At 43.6% G+C, this 17,445-nt stretch overlaps 1 protein-coding gene across 1 annotated transcript in view; it reads left to right on the forward strand.

Moving 5' to 3' along the window:
- Positions 1-17,445, forward strand: part of LOC139384069 (ryanodine receptor 3-like) — a 159,766-nt gene that overhangs the window by 44,360 nt on the left and 97,961 nt on the right. Inside the window, exons 3-12 of the mRNA XM_071128705.1 lie at positions 1,729-1,833; positions 3,283-3,303; positions 6,305-6,379; positions 6,610-6,688; positions 8,198-8,310; positions 9,328-9,427; positions 9,524-9,617; positions 10,348-10,422; positions 10,903-11,059; positions 11,798-11,962. Coding sequence (XP_070984806.1) covers positions 1,729-1,833; positions 3,283-3,303; positions 6,305-6,379; positions 6,610-6,688; positions 8,198-8,310; positions 9,328-9,427; positions 9,524-9,617; positions 10,348-10,422; positions 10,903-11,059; positions 11,798-11,962 — 984 coding nt within the window. The remainder of the gene's footprint in view (positions 1-1,728; positions 1,834-3,282; positions 3,304-6,304; positions 6,380-6,609; positions 6,689-8,197; positions 8,311-9,327; positions 9,428-9,523; positions 9,618-10,347; positions 10,423-10,902; positions 11,060-11,797; positions 11,963-17,445) is intronic.

Consider the following 17,445-nt stretch of genomic DNA (forward strand, 5'->3'; position numbering starts at 1 on the left):
TACAGCCCAACACCGTGCAGGACGTTTGGCATTTGCCAGAGAACACCAAGATTGGCAAATTCACCACTGGCGCCCTGTGCTCTTCACAGATGAAAGCAGGTTCACACTGAGCACATGTGACACACGTGACAGTCTGGAGACGCCATGGAGAACATTCTGCTGACTGCAACATCCTCCAGCATGACCGGTTTGGCGGTGGGTCAGTCATGGTGTGGGGTGGCATTTCTTTGGGGGGCCGCACAGCCCTCCATGTGCTCGCCAGAGGTAGCCTGACTGCCATTAGGTACCGAGATAAGATCCTCAGACCCCTTGTGAGAACATATGCTGGTGCGGTTGGCCCTGGGTTCCTCCTAATGCAAGACAATGCTAGACCTCATGTGGCTGGAGTGTGTCAGCAGTTCCTGCAAGAGGAAGGCATTGATGCTATGGACTGGCCCGCCCATTCCCCAGACCTGAATCCAATTGAGCACTTCTGGGACATCATGTCTCGCTCCATCCACCAACGCCACGTTGCACCACAGACTGTCCAGGAGTTGGCGGATGCTTTAGTCCAGGTCTGGGAGGAGATCCCTCAGGAGACCATCCACCACCTCATCAGGAGCATGCCCAGGCGTTGTAGGAAGGTCATACAGGCACGTGGAGGCCACACACACTACTGAGCCTCATTTTGACTTGTTTTAAGGACATTACATCAAAGTTGGATCAGCCTGTAGTGTGGTTTTCCACTTTAATTTTGAGTGTCACTCCAAATCCAGACCTCCATGGGTTGATAAATTTGATTTCCATTGATCATTTTTGTGTGATTTTGTTGTCAGCAGATTCAACTATGTAAAGAAAAAAGTATTTAATAAGAATATTTAATTCATTCAGATCTAGGATGTGTTATTTTAGTGTTCCCTTAATTTTTTTGAGCAGTGTAAATACAGGCACAGACTGTGTGTGGAAAATTATTTAAGACTGAGACTCTCCAATACAACCCAACATTGCAGTTATGTGCATCCTTTCAAGCACAACCTTCTCATTAACCTGTGGTGAGTTATTCACAATTTCGATGAACAAATGGTTTTATATGTAAGATGACTAAATAAAGAGCAAAATTATTGATTATTATTATATTATTATTTGTGCCCTGGTCCTATAAGATCTCTTTGTCACTTCCCACGAGCCGGGTCGTGACAAAAACTCACACTCTTTCTTATGTTTAATAAATGTATTGTATAGTGTGTGCAGTGGCGGTTCTAGACCATTTCAACTGGGGGGGCCAAGCTGGGGCCAGTTGTACTGTTAGAGGGGCCAGTTACATTAGACGTTATTGTTGTCATCGTTTTCTTCACTGCATTGCAGGTATTAGCAGGCAAAATACCATGTTCATAATCATCATCGTTGCCACTGTCTCATAACAGATGTAAAAAAAGAACGATAGCAAAAATTTGTCATGTAAAAACTATTTCATACTCCACATTTAGGGGGGCCACAAGGGGGTCCAAAATTGTTGTCACAGGGGCACTGGCCCCTCCTGGCCCCCACCCCAGAACCGCCACTGAGTGTGTCTGTGTGTGTCAGGCTTATAATGATGCAAAAAAACAACATTTGAGAGTGCGCTGACCCTGGTGCTAGAGGGGGAACGCAGCTGGAGGTTGAATGTTTGAAGGGGTACGGGACTATAAAAAGTTTGGGAACCCCTGCATACAACCCTAACCCTGATTACCCTCCTCCTGTCTCTTCCAGTATGTCCCTCCAGACCTATGCATCTGCAACTTTGTGCTGGAGCAGTCTCTCTCTGTGCGGGCCCTGCAGGAGATGCTGGCTAAGACTGGCCAGAACAGTGAAGGGGTGAGTACTGTCCCTCTACCACAGCATCTATACACACACTCCTACCCCAGGGCAGACAGCAGAGAGGAGTATTTTCACAAAGTGCTCTCTGCCCAAAGGGAAACTACTGAACATCCCCTGTTTCACATTTTCCATTTGATTCATTTTAGGATTTCAGGGTCATGTTATGAAATTGTTTATTACGGTGACTGGAGTTGCCTCAGTTTTATGTTCAAACACTTTTTTCTCTTTGAGAGAGATAAATGAGAGGAATTGGCCTATTACATTGGCCTGGAGACCTGGGTGCTGGGAGGTTGAGCCCTCCATGAATTGTAATGTGGATGAAAGTCGTCAAGAGGCAAAGTACCTCTTTGCTGCAGCTTTCCGGAAGTGTTTCTTCCCTGTGCTGGGAGGTTGACCATTTGATTAACAATGAGGCAGAAAAGAAAAGCTCTCAAAGCTACAGTATAATTTCCATTATAAAGCAGAATTGCGCTGTAACTAACTTTTTTTATACACCAGGCACAGAGAAGCAAACATGTCCAGATGACAGAGTCACTGTCGCATACACACACCTGAGGTAATGGAGGCAATCTCATTGAATGGACCTACATATGGACATTATTGAGCAAGTTCATATGTGTATGTACTGTAGCTAATGTATTTGTAGTCAAAGCAGGTCTCTACACTACCTCCCTATCTCCTCTGAACAGGCAGTTATAGTAAGTACAAAGGATGAAAGACCTATTTCCTTAGTCCACAGTCATGTGTTTGGGACATTGCGATTACAAGGCAGCCCTACAGAAACACAGCATTACACGCTGCTCTCGCCCTGCTCCTCTTGCAGGGAGCAACCTAAACGCTGCTTGTCCTAAAATGTAATGTTTAATGTTTCAGAGGAAGGAATATGGTATGGACTTGTACACATCAATATCATAGGGATGTTACTAGATGACATCACATGCATTGATGAATATTAACAATTTACCTTACTGAAATATGTTTGATATGAAAATATGCTAATTTCTCATCCATTTTGGTATGATGTCGTACTTTTCCAGGTTGCAGTGTTTTACTGATCTTACTTCTGTATCTTTCTGACATGAGTATAAAGAATTTGTTTCAGTGTGCCTCTGGTCTTTCGGTAGTTCATTACCAGTTGCAGGATGTTGTATTTTAGTGCTAAGAGTATAATGTATCAGTAGAGTGAGCCAAGAAGTATAAGATCATATACTAGATCATTTATCATCTCATTCCTCTGTGGTCAGTTGTTTTCTCATTTATTTTAATAGACAGATAATTAAAGCATTTCTGATACAGTGATCTTAATTGGTACAATAATTTCTGTTAAAAGTGTGCTGTTCTTGCAAACATTTTGCTTTAGTTTTTCATTAATCAGCTGTAACAGAGCTGTACTGTTACCATTGCTATGTTCATCCATTGTGTTCTGTTCATCTCTCCACCTGTTAGCCTCGAGGAAAGGACCGATGGGTATGTTCACCATTCATTCCATTCTCCTCTCCTGTCATCTCTCTAGCGCATGGCTGTTTAGTCTTGCTCGCAGCTTGCTCTCCCATTTTCATTGGAAATGTATCCTAGGGTTACAATAGTCCCTTCAGGAAAAACAAATAGATTCCCCACAGAAAGCTAGTGTGTTTTTATATGCAAACATTAATGCGTATGCTGCTGACTAATGACATTATGGATTTATTTCAAGAAGTGAGTCGATTGTGTCACAGCACTTAGCAACATGACAAAGACAAATGGAACCGGGTATAGACTTGCTATACAAATGGTCTCGCTCAACAGTTACTGCTCACATTTCTTCTGGCCAAAGAGAACATGCTACACCTCTCCTGGATTAACATCAGATGAATGTCAGTCTTCAGTCCCTCCTTAGGGGATTTAGGAGTAAGTCCAGAATCTCTGAATATTACCAACAAATTATTACCTGTTCACAAATTTTGCACCTAACTTCAGGCATACAATAGTGAGCTACATTACATGAATTATGACTGTAGAAATCAATACACTGACATTTAGAAGGATTCAAAAAAAAGAGGTATTATATTTGGGAAGTGAAGCAACTCCAACTTGTTGTTGCCTTGCCAAACTGCTAATGATAGAAAGAATTTCCATAATTTCAGCTGTGGAGCTTCGTGCTCTTTGAGTTGAGTTCAAAGATAAATGGACTTGTCAATGCTGCAGCTTAGCGACCACACTGGACTCCAAATGATGGGGAATTAAAAAATCAAGCCTGATTGGTTCCATCACAGCTGTGTGAACTGGAAAAGCCCTTTGGCAAGAGTAAAGCACAGGCAGACTGGGCCTTCATGTGCCCTTAAAGCTTAGTGAGACGTTTTCAAGTGAAACTGCTTGTTTGCAATAGCTAAGCTGCTTTCTACTTGCCACTCTTAACCCACTTGCATCTACACTTGTGTAGTAACTTCAGTTAACGTGATCTGCTAGACCAGTTCAATATTACCAGAGGGAAGGCCTTTAGTCACTGTTTCTCCTCGATGCACTATTGTCCTCTCTCTAAGGAATGCTGTGGAGACTGATTCAGACCTGGTCTGGAGAAAACATTTGAACACTGGGTTATATCTCCGGAAATTCTCTCTCCTCATATGCATCTCTTATCACTAACACTCTCCATTCCTCTGTTCCTGCTCCGAATTGTCAATGGAGGAAACACCACGAAGGGAAAATAGTAGTTTCTGGAATCAATATTATTGAGCAGATGAGCTACAGTGGAGGGTATTGACTTAAAGAAGAAATAACTGATATAACTTGATATACCGTATTCAGCTGGTCTCTATACTAATAGGCAGGGATTCCTTAAAGTGGAATATGATCTTAGTAATGGTATTTCGGACTAATATTTGTGTTTGTTTGAGGGGTTATAGATATTGTGAACAGTGAACACACAAGGCTCAGAAAACCGTTGCAGAAGTAAGCTATCAAACATCCATACAGCTCCGTTTCAGCTAGTGACCCCAAATGGAATTCTGTGTGAAGTTCCTCTAACGTGTCCAAATTGAGCAGTGAACACACTTGTGGTTTCATAACTTTGTTTACTGGGCTAAGGATCAAAGGTCAAACTGTCGAAGTCAGTGACTGAAGTGCCCAGGGTGAGGCAGGGTAAGGCAGGGTGAAGCTGATAGCCTGTGGCAGGGTGACGTGTGCAGTGGTATTTCAGTGCCACCTTTGAGAGAAACCCCATTGCTGTCACCCTGGTGGCTGCTGGATAAATGCAAGGGGGGTGATGTGCTGCTAAAGGTCATGCTTTCTCAATTGATGTCAGCATGTCATCTCCTGGCAACAGCTGGGGGGGAGATCGTTTCCCCCGCCTTTGATCAAATAGCCTTTCCCCTTCTGGGCCAGGGACGCTAGGGACAGAGGAATCTGAGGCTGCCACAGCTGTGGATGGTGTGAGGTTATGATAAGTGTTATGTTTAGAGCTGGTCTAGTTCTCTCAGATTGTGTTGGGTTGAATGCAGCTGGATATGCCCGATGCACATTAAACTATCCCTCAGGAAGCCTGAACAGCCTGACATGGTGCTGGCACGGCTGCAGTCTGATAATCCATGGCAACTGCATTGAACTGGGGGCTATTGTCTTAGCAAAAGCAGCACAGATAGAGGATGCATGGTGTGTTTGGTTAAGAAGACACTGGCATGCAAAATCAATTATGTCTCAAATAAGATCTTGCACAGCACGTAACCATCTGTGATTGACCAACAGAGACTATGCGTAGTTTACAATACTGTGGATAGGACAGAAGGAGACAAACTCATATATTTTCTTTAACTTACATACCCTTCTCAGTAATGTAACTTTCTCTTACCTTACTGCTCCATAGAGGCTCATAAGAAAGGTGAGTAACACATGGTTGCCTGCAGAGCGAAGGGACAGGTTTGCAAGCAGAGCCCAAGTAGTGACCTCACATCACTCTTTCCCCTACCCATCTCCTCGAACTGCTGTGAAAACGCAGTGGAACCTTGTGTCTTTCCTCTCCTAGTGCTTTCTGTCACAAACCAGACCCTTCTTACTGTAACACAAGGTCTTTGTTACCAATGCATTAGAGGCAGAGAGCTCTCTTTCTCACCCCCCTTCCTTTTTACCTGCAGCCATGTGACGATCATCTGTATTCTTCTCCTTGGATACAGGAAGCAGGCGTATCCCCTGAGTGACATGTCTGACTGCATGCTTTCAGTGTTGTGTTGTGGACTTCAGGACCGTCGTCAGAGAGGAGAGGACAGGCTGAGAGGGGCAGGCTGAGAGGGGCAGGCTGGGGCAGTCTGTGGCCCCCTGCCTTGTGTGAAGTCATCACAGTCTTAGTTCTCTAACTGTGATGCAGACGGAGAGATACGTGAGAGAGCGACAGAGAGAGAGTGAGAGAGCGAGTGAAAGGGAGAGACAGAGAGGTCACGGGGGACATCCTGTCTTATAGTGTGTCTGGTGTGTGATGGGTGTTGTGCTGTCTCCACAGGCGGCTCAGGGTGGTGGACACAGAACACTTCTGTATGGACACGCCATCCTCCTGAGGCATTCCTTTAGCGCTATGGTGAGACTGCACTGCACGTACACTCTCATACGATACCCAAGAACCGGGGACTGTTTTGTCATTATTCCATGTGTTACTATTTCATAGTTACTGTTTTATAACATTTCATAGGAATATTTGTTGCATATGTAGTACTGATATTTGTTCCAGTTCTGAATGCTACAGCAGAGTTGTGTGATTCTTTTGATTATCGTTTTCATGTTGCTTTGATGTGTGTCTATACATTGCAGTATCTGACCTGTTTGAAGACTTCAAGGTCACAGACAGATAAGCTGTCCTTTGATGTGGGGCTGCAGGAGGACTCAACAGGTAAAACCTCCTCTATCGGGCTCTAGGGTCACTAGCACACAGTCACTCATAGCTGGGGTTCTGACTGGGACTTCAACTCATGTAGGATTTGACCTGCCCCAGTATTCATTTCAGATTATCTTAAGCACTGCATGAAAAGAGGGATTTACGGTTTCCTATATTGTAGGAAATGTACCACATTTGCAGAGATTTCAGTTATTTATTCCCTAGGAGATCTCCCCTGAAAACATTCCTAGCAGACTAAAATAAATGTCTTCGATTGGCTCTTTGTCACAATGTCGAGGCTCAGCTCATGTCTCATAGAGATGTAAAAGATGGTCTGGCTCTCCACCTATTGGAAGGCTGGTTGCTATGGTGCTTGTATGTTAAGTGTGAGTGGGCTTACACTATATTAGAGTTGGTGTGAATACATTTGTGTGTCTTAAATGTAATTGCGAGTCTATGCTGTGCTCGCTTGTGTGTGTTGCTTTCACCGTTGTCATCTATTCCCAAACAGTAGTTACAGGTTCAACTTTCTGTGTAGCTCAACCATCTGTGTATGTACACTGAACAAAAATAGAAACGCAACATGCAACTATTTCAATGATTTTACTGAGTTACAGTTCATATAAGGAAATCAGTCAATTGAAATAAATGTATTAGGACCGAATCTATGGATTTCACATGACTGGGAATACAGATATGCATATGTTGGTCAGAGATACCTTAAAAAAAACAGGTAGGGGTGTGGATCAGAAAATCAGTCAGTATCTAATGTGACCACCATTTGCCTCATGCAGCACTCTGGTGGACATTTCTGAAGTCAGCATGCCATTTGCATGCTCCCTCAAAACTTGAGATATTTGTGGCATTGTGTTGCGTGACAAGACTGCACATAGTAGAGTGGCCTTTTATTGTCCCCAGCACCAGCTGCACCTGTGTCATGATCATTCTGTTTAATCAGCTTCTTGATGTGTCAGGTGGATGGATTATCTTAGTGTATGGAACATTTCTGGTATTTTTTATTTCAGCTCATGACACATGAGACCAACACTTTGCATGTTGTGTTTATATTTTTGTTCAGTGTACATATATTTTTTAATGCAAAAATACTTAAACAACTAAAACCAGGCAAAAAAAACAGTGTAGAAATTATAATGAACCTACATTTTTTATAATTTAATCTCTGAACTATTTTTCTTCAATTACATTATTTTTAATATAGAATATAGCAGCGCAGTTTGGATTTGGTTGATTTTGTGGTCTCAAACCAGTGAACTTATTAACATTCTTCATCAGGAAATTGGGCAAAATATAATTATTGACAAAGAAAAAGATGGGAATGTTGTTCCCTTGTCATATAATTGCTACATTTACTATCAATATAGCATTAAAAATAGTTTTCCAGATTGCATTTAGCCCCAAAAAATTGGGATGCGAATGAGACATCCTGGTTCAATTTGGACCCTGAGGCAAAACCAATTGAGAACCCCTTATGTAGATCATAGATTTATAAATAACATTATTCAGGTGAAGCCTGTTGGTGGACCATCCATCCTGCTTCCAAACAGAGGTCAGAGGGTGAGAAGGTACGCATCGGAGATGACCTCATCCTTGTCAGCGTGTCATCAGAACGATACCTTGTGAGTACACCCTCAGTCTATAAACATCTCATTAAGAATAATACATATTATAGGCTTTTTAAAGTGTCCATCCCCATTGAACAGAGCCATAATGCCAATCAATCCTGTAAGGTTAGCCAAAGATTGCAGATCGTGTTCTTGGACTGAAGGTGTCTCCCTCCCACACAGTTCAATCTGTCCATTAAAGCAGACCAGACATTTGGGATAGGAAGCTAAGAAAGAGCAGGGGAAGGCCACATATGTACAGCTGGGATGAAGAGAGCAACACTGTCAAACTGAACAGCTACTGTACCCTACCTTACTCTGTCCTCTATCCCTCCTTCCCTACACTGTGCAGCCTGGCCAGCCCTGCTCCCCTGTTCCTCTTCAGGCCCATCTATGAGCATCTCCCAGACCCAGACACCCCTGTGTTATTCCCACTGTGTGGGCCTCAGCGCCTTGGCATGCTGGGCCTGGAAAACATCTCCAGCCTGACGCAGGGAGAGTGTGACAACAGCCAGCCCAGCCAAGCCCATGTTTATGGGTCTTCAGCAGGGATATGGCAGCCCTCGCTAAGCCAGAGTCCCACTGTCATGTTACTGTTACTGCCACGGCTCCGGGCTCTGCTGTCACCAGTGAGATGCTCCCTCTAACCAGGCCTACAGAACCTCCAGGTCCAGTAATGGAGGAGGGAGGTGGAGAATTCCCCAAGTGTCTGGCGCACGCACGCACGCACACACAAACCCAGAACCCTCGAAACTGGCAAATTCCCGAGTCCACTCGCAGTCCTGTACACTCTCCAGCGCCAGCCTTTCTCCAGTTTGATGAATGATTCTAAATCTACTGCAGCGATAACAGCCTTCCTATCACGCCCTCCAATGCATGCATAGACAAACCTCTGAGTTGTAGCCTGGCCCAATTCCTTGAATCAAACTGGGTATTTGACATAGGCCCTGCAGTATAGGCCTACTGGTAGTGTGTCCCCATACTGTAGATATTGATAGTGTGTGTAACATAATGTTCCTCTGTCTTCACCAGCACCTGTCCATCTCCAATGGCAACATCCAGGTGGACGCGTCCTTCATGCAGACTCTGTGGAACGTCCACCCCACCTGCTCTGGCAGCAACGTGGAGGAGGGTAGGTCCAACAGTTCATTTATCGTCACTGGCTTATAATGTTGTTTGAAATGTTGTGGGTATCAATTAAAGGTGCTGTTAATCCATCCTCCTAAAGGTTACCTGCTGGGTGGCCATGTGTTGCGTCTGTTCCATGGTCATGATGAGGTTTTGACCATCCCAGGGTCTGACCAGAGTGATGAGCAACAGAGGTGAGACCTACAGCTGGGAAACAGCTAAAAAGACTCTAAGAAATTAGTTTTCCCCTTAGTCTGTTGTGAATGTGGCTGACCTGGCTGACGCTGGGTCTGTCACTACTCAGTGTGACGCTGGGTCTGTCACTACTCAGTGTGAAGCTGGGTCTGAGAGAAGCACAGAAATAATGTCTGCCTTGCTTTCTATAGTCACACAGCGCTAGTGATGACAGCCAGCAAGGTAGCAGAGGAAAAGGCACATGGGGGTCGGGGAGACAGTGCTCTACTCCGTATAACCATTGCCAGGCGCCGAAGACATGTGAAGGACTCTTCATCTTCCTCCCAGTCACACTGTCAATTTTTAGCTCACTGTTTGTGTGTGGCAATAATATGCTGCTGAATAAATAGCCTTGGCTTTCCGCTTGAAAGGGAGCATTTTCTTAAGACCTTACACTCTGGAGCCAGTCACCCACATCATTAATAGACAGTGTTGCTCTCGGTCTCGGTTGGTTACGTGGGTGTCCTTGATGAAGGATGCGCGCGGTTGCCGTGAAGGTAAATATTAAGGTTCATCTGAGGTCCCATTCTGAGCCTTCCTTCCTCTGACCTGATATCACTGTGACAGAAGGGAATAAAGCAGTCAGAGATGGAATCCTGCTAAAGTCATAAAACATGACCATTATGAGCCTGTGGCAGTATTAAAACATTGCAGTGATCTAGACCTTTCATGCACCTCTCGTGCCCCCAGGATAGTGAACTATGAGACGGGGAATGCAGGAGCGAAGGCCAGGTCTCTGTGGAGGCTGGAGCCTCTCAGAATCAGGTGAGTTCAGCTCTTTTTATTTCCTCTCTAGGTTTTCTACCTCTCCTTCCCCGCCTCCCTCTGCTCTGACTCACTTTGATGTTTCATTATGCTTTTTGACACCAACCATTTGTAAAGTATTTGAAAGATTCAATATCAGTGGCTTTCCTCTCAGATATGCCCTGCACTGTCAGATCTGGAATTTGTCAGCCATGTTTAATCTGCTATGGCTTTGACACTGTTTTGTTTTGATGTAAGCATCTGGGCAAAAATGTCTAGTCATAAAAATGGGTATTACATGCCTAATTATTTAGGTGTTTTCAGCCATTTAGTAATTATCTATGCACATGACATGATGCCAGCTACTTAACAGCTAGTCTGGCAGCTAGTTCATCATGTGTACACAAACTAATTAGGGGATATAATGCTTCTAGGGGCTTGTTGTTGTTCTTGATACCGTTGTGTGTTTGCGCGCGTGTGCGTCTCTGTGCCCCTGGACAGCTGGAGCGGGAGTCACATTCGCTGGGGTCAGCCCTTCCGTCTTCGCCACCTCACCACGGGGCACTACCTGGCCCTGACGGAGGAGAGGGGGGTGGTGCTGCAGGACCGGGAGAAGTCTGACACTTCCTCCACAGCCTTCTGCTTCAGAGCCTCCAAGGTCAGCGCTCAGGACCAGCTATATCTCTCACACACACATGCAGGGATACATGTACGCACACACACAAGCGCGCACGGACGTACAAACACACACACACACACCTCAGACTGTCTCTCGATCACAAAGTTGCTCTGGAAAATGTTTCGACTTGTGGCCCCATACCAACCAGGACAAGGTTATTTTAAGTCTGTTCTTGGCAAGGGTGTTTTAGACTGAGCCAGTGATTGGGAGCAATTAGTGACCTCCTACTTATGGATCAACAGCATGGTGTAACCCACCATATTACTGAGGCAGTTTATCATAGGCTTAATACACTTTACATTTCATACCTCTTCTATTCTGTCCATTCTTAATGGGGAAACAAATCTATAGTGATTCATGGGGTCTTGCCTGTGGCCATCATCTGTCACTTGCTCAGTGATCTAGGCTATACGCACTGTATCTCCTCTTCTTGTCTCTTCCTCCGTCTGCCTCTCTATTAACCTAGACATCCTGGCGTGTGTAATATTATATAGAGATGTCAGTGCTCCTCCAGTCCTTGACCAGCCTGATACAGATCTGTCAGCATCTTTTAAATTGCTTTTCATAGATCAAGTTCCCTCAACACTTTGCATAATCAAATGTGTGATTTGAATAAAACTGCATACATTGTCTGGAGCCTGACTTGGAGACTTTCATCAAAGTTTCATTAAACGGAGTGTGATATCTTGATGTGTTTGGGTCCTTCCTTCCCTCCAGGAAAAGCTGGAGTCGAGCCCTAAGCGGGACATCGAGGGCATGGGGATGGCAGAGATTAAGTATGGGGACTCAATCTGCTTCGTCATGCACGTGGCTACAGGACTCTGGCTGTCTTACCAGGCGCCTGATGTAAAATCATCTCGCCTGGGCCCTCTCAAGAGACGGGTGAGACACCAATGCACTGATTTATTTCTCAAATGTTTGATACAGTGAGAACTTGCTTTAAACATTTCTAGCCTAATTAATTAACTGACTTTCAACTTTCAGTGAGAATGGTTATGGTGTGACTATTACACTAGCAGTAATAAAACAAATCCCATTAAAATAACACTTGACCAGAAGCACATGCAATAAATATAATGATATATATAAATATAATACATTCCCAGAGCAGATGATGATTCTTTTGGTGGTTTTCTAGCCGATAGTTTTGAAAGAAGTGTGCTTTCTCTGTAACTAAATAAAACACGGATCCAAATCCTCTGGCTGTAATGAATGAGATGTGAGAGGATTGCAGGATCGGTGTGTGGGTAAGATCACTGGGGAAGCCAAACCAGGGAAAAAAGACATATTACAATCGATGTGTTGTGATAATTGCGTTGTTTGCTCTATAACTTGTCAGTTCATATGCCTTGCGACTGTGATATAAAGGCCTAAAGCTGAGACAATAAGAAGACACTGGCAGAATAAATTCAACCACACCTTTGTTTCATCACTAAACCGGAGAGCAACATCTGTCCACAAAGCATATTGCATGTAACAAACAGTTACATAACCTACAGCATGGTCAATCAAGTTAATGTTTCCGACATATTTTGGACTACTAAACAACTATTGATTTAGAATCACAGAGTTGTCGCAAAGAAAACAGGAGCTGCCTCCACTATTCCAGCACCATTTCAACTTCAACAATTCAACATCATCAAATCACATATGCTTAGTCTAATACAGTGACTAGGGCTGTTACGGTGACCGTATTTCCGCCACACCGGCAGTCACGAGTCATGACCGCATTCAAATTCCATGTGACCGTTTAATCAGGGTAACTAACACTTCAAGCTCTGATGTTGCTGATGGTCATTAGTAGCCTACCAAACTTGCTAACTACCTGGTACTCAGCATTCTATTGTCCCTCTAATCACTCTGACATCAATGCAAATGTGATCGAAAATCTAATCAAACACTTCATGAGAGCCCATGAGTCCAGATTGCGCAACATTTCTATAGGCTATGCAATTGCATGAGAAAACAGAGTTTTGATAGCCACTATTAAAAAGAGGAGGATCTCATCAGCTTTCTATAGGATAGGCTTACTATATTTATTTCTCAACTTTCCTAATATTAAGCACATACTGTAGCTTCGCTTTACAACAGGAGTGGCATTAAAATTAACCATGGTTTTTAAGTGGATAGATGACATGTATTTTTCCCCCCTGCCCCAGTTCTGAGACAGGTGCATGGTAATGGTCCATTCTAAATCCAAAATAATTTCACACATATATAATTTAGTATACAGTGCATTTGGAAAATATTCAACCTTGACTTTTTCCACATTTTGTTACGTTGCAGCCTTATTCTAAAAAAAAAAAATTTCCCTCAGCAATCTACACACAATATCGCATATTTAGAAAGCAAAAACAGGTTTTTAGAAAATTTTGCACATTTATTAAAAATAAAATACATATCTTACTTACATAAGTATTCAGGCAGTTTGCTATGAGACTTGAAATTGAGCTCAGGTGCATCCTGTTTCCATTGACCATCCTCGAGCTGTTTCTACAACTTGATTGGAGTCCACCTGTGGTTAATTCAATTGATTGGACATGATTTGAAAAGGCACACACCTGTCTATATAAGGTCACACAGTTGACAGTGCATGTCAGAGCAAAAACCAAGCCATGAGATCGAAGGAATTATCCGTAGAGTTCAGAGACATGATTGTGTCGAGGCACAGATCTGGGAAAGTATACCAAAATATTTCTGCAGCATTGAAGATCCCCAAGAACACAGTGGCCTCCATCATTCTTAAATGGAAGAAGTTTGGAACCAACAAGACTCTTCCTAGAGTTGGCCCACCTGGCCAAACTGAGCAATCGGGGGAGAGCTCTAGAGAGAGCTCTAGAGGTCATCTGTGGAGATGGGAGAGCCTTCCAGAAGGAAAACTATCTCTGCAGCACTCCACCAATCAGGCCTTTATGGTAGAGTGGCCAGATGGAAGCCACTCCTCAGTAAAGGGCACATGACAGCCCGCTTGGAGTTTGCCAAAAGGCATCTAAACATTCTCAGACCATGAGAAACAAGATTCTCTGGTCTGATGAAACCAGGATTGAACTCTTTGGCCTGAATGTCAAGCGTCATGTCTGGAGGAAACCTGGCATCATCCCTTTTGGTGAAGCATGGTGGTGGCAGCATCATGCTGTGGGGATGTTTTTCAGCTGCAGGGTCTGGGAGACTAGTCAGGATCGAGGGAAAGATGAATGGAGCAAAGTACAGAGGGATCCTTGATGAAAACCCACTCCAGAATGCTCAGGACCTCAGACTGGGGGCAAAGGTTCACCTTCCAACAGGACAACGACCTTAAGCACACAGCCAAGACAACGCTGGAGTGGCTTCGGGACAAGTCTCTAAATGTCCTTGAGTGGCCTTGCCAGTGCCTGGACTTGAACTCAATCGAACATCTCTGGAGAGACCTGAAAATAGCTGTGCAGCGAAGCCATCCAACCTGACAGTGCTTGAGTGAATCTGCAGAGAAGAATGGGAGAAATTCCCCAAATACAGGTCTGCCAAGCTTGTAGCATCATACCCAAGAAGACTCGAGGTTGTAATCGCTGCGAAAGGTTTTTTAACAAAGTACTGAGTAAAGGGTCTAAATGCATATGTAAATGTGATATCAGTTTTTCATTTTTAATAAGTTTGCCAACATTTCTTAAAACCTGTTTTTGTTTTGCAGTTATGGGGTATTGTGTGTAGGTTAATGAGGGGAAAAAACAATTGTATTTCTTTTAGAGAGGCCGTAAAGTAAGAAAATACGGAGAAAGTCAAGTGGTCTGAATACTTTCCAAATGCACTGTATAAGAATACTTATCTCACTCCATTTTTCTTCCATGCGTAATATGCAGTAGACTATGTTTTGTATAACAGCACAATCATAATATTTATTCAGGTTTTTATTTCGGGCTTGGGCTCATAAGCATATGCATATTTTCTAATATGTGAATGGGTGTTTTGAATTAATCATCATCTTAGAAAGCGCTGTGCATTTCATTGTGTTGGGCTTTGAAGCAACATACACAACAACCATGTTTTACACTGTTTCAACCTGCTGTTGAACTTCTTTCTTCAAATTGATCACCACAGTGAGGTGAGTTTTAAAAGTAAGATAGGCCTACTGTTTTGATGAGAAGTGTTTGATGTGATTTTAGATTGTATTTGTATTGATGTTAGAGGGACAGTAGAGCCCTGAGTACCAGGCCATTAGGACCTGATGGAGGAACAATAGAGCCCTGAGTACCAGACCGTTAGGACCTGATGGAGGAACAATAGAGCCCTGAGTACCAGGCCATTAGGACCTGATGGAGGAACAATAGAGCCCTGAGTACCAGGCCATTAGGACCTGATGGAGGAACAATAGAGCCCTGAGTACCAGGCCATTAGGACCTGATGGAGGAACAATAGAGCCCTGAGTACCAGGCCATTAGGACCTGATGGAGGAACAATAGAGCCCTGAGTACCAGGCCATTAGGACCTGATGGAGGAACAATAGAGCCCTGAGTACCAGGCCATTAGGACCTGATGGAGGAACAATAGAGCCCTGAGTACCAGGCCATTAGGACCTGATGGAGGAACAATAGAGCCCTGAGTACCAGGCCATTAGGACCTGATGGAGGAACAATAGAGCCCTGAGTACCAGGCCATTAGGACCTGATGGAGGAACAATAGAGCCCTGAGTACCAGGCCATTAGGACCTGATGGAGGAACAATAGAGCCCTGAGTACCAGGCCATTAGGACCTGATGGAGGAACAATAGAGCCCTGAGTACCAGGCCATTAAGACCTGTCGGTAGTTAGCAAATTGGGTACTACCAAAGCATGTCCAGAGTGCATAAAATGAGATTATGTAGAATGTTACTGCGGTCATGACTTATGACTGCCGGTGTGGTGGAAATGTGGTCACCGCAACAGCCCTATGCCAGGACCATTCACAGTTGAGCTCACTCAGTTTAGCTTAACGCTGATTGGCTATTTACATTTGTTATTATTAATGCTTGTTGGCTTTCCTTGTATTCAATTCAAGGAAAGGCGGCAACAATGTCATACTCTTTTTGACCTGACAGCATCAGATAGATTGGTTACACATATAGAGACAGAGGGGCGCTGTTTCGCTTGCTTTCTTCGTTGAGATGCATTCAGCCTCTTGCGAATTGAAGGAATATTATGAAACACAGAGACTAATGATACATTTAGTCTTTGTAAAAAAAATCAAAAATTGGTCAATGTTTTTGGGAAGCCTGGCTTTCCTTGGAATCCACAAATACACACCACTGGAGGATTGTGTGATTATATGACAGTCCCTCAACTCCACAGCAATGCAGCCTAATAGCCTGTAATGTCAGCCTAGCCATACTCAACACCGCTAATCAGGGGTTGGAACCAACATTATTTTCCAATAGTTTAGTTCTGTTCCACTGTTCTGACCAGCAAAATAAAGTTCTGAACCGGTTCAAACCCCCCAAAAGTACCAGTTTATTTAGTTCCTTTCTGTTCCTATTTTAATCTGTGGGAGCGACATTAGTTTTTACATTTAGCTCATTAAATTACTCCACCAATCAGTGTGGATAGAGCAGCGTGCTATAGACAGGGAAAGCTAATTGTTTACATGCTTGATGGACAGACAAGTGTAGGGCGCGAGATGCAACTAAAATGTTGCAGGTGGGGAGCAAGCAAAAGAGAGGGATGGACATGGAGGAGGCTTGGCTTGAAGCGCTTACCATCATGACATGACGTGCATTATAATGTGTTTAGGATATTATAGTAGGCCTATCATTCCTACTTCACTGAATTACATAATTATATACTAGCTACAGTACTTACGGAGGAGGAGCTGCTAAAATGGAGGAACTTTGAACGTCCAAACATTGGCTCAACACCCTGGACCAGAGTTAATAAAAAGCTTGTGTGTGAAGCGGCAACAGCATTCAAAACACGTCATACCTATTTGTAGTTTATAAATCCAATGTGAAACGTGATAACTAATAGTGTTCTTAACTAGCCTAGAAAAAGCTGACAGGCAGACACTGCTAGGAGAAGTTTGAGTGACAGAGTGAGTGCTTTGCATAGGTGCGTTGATAGCAAAAATAATGCTCCGAACTTAAAAGAACGTTATTCACTGGTTCTCAAGATTTGAAAATAACAGTTCTGTTCTGGAACACTAGAGATCACTTTTGTTCCCGGTTCTGTTTACTTTCCTTGAAAGATTCCGTTATTTCCCCATTTTTGGTTCTATTCCCTGAACTGGTTCCAACCTCTGCTGCTAATCTGTCAACTTCTCTCTTTCTCTCATCCCTCTTTTCTTTCTTTCATTCTCTTTGCCCTCATCTTTCCTTCCTCCCTCTTTCTCTCTTTTGCTTTCTCTCTGTCACTCTATTTCTC

Source organism: Oncorhynchus clarkii, chromosome 25, assembly GCF_045791955.1.
Source record: "Oncorhynchus clarkii lewisi isolate Uvic-CL-2024 chromosome 25, UVic_Ocla_1.0, whole genome shotgun sequence".
Taxonomy (NCBI): domain Eukaryota; kingdom Metazoa; phylum Chordata; class Actinopteri; order Salmoniformes; family Salmonidae; genus Oncorhynchus; species Oncorhynchus clarkii.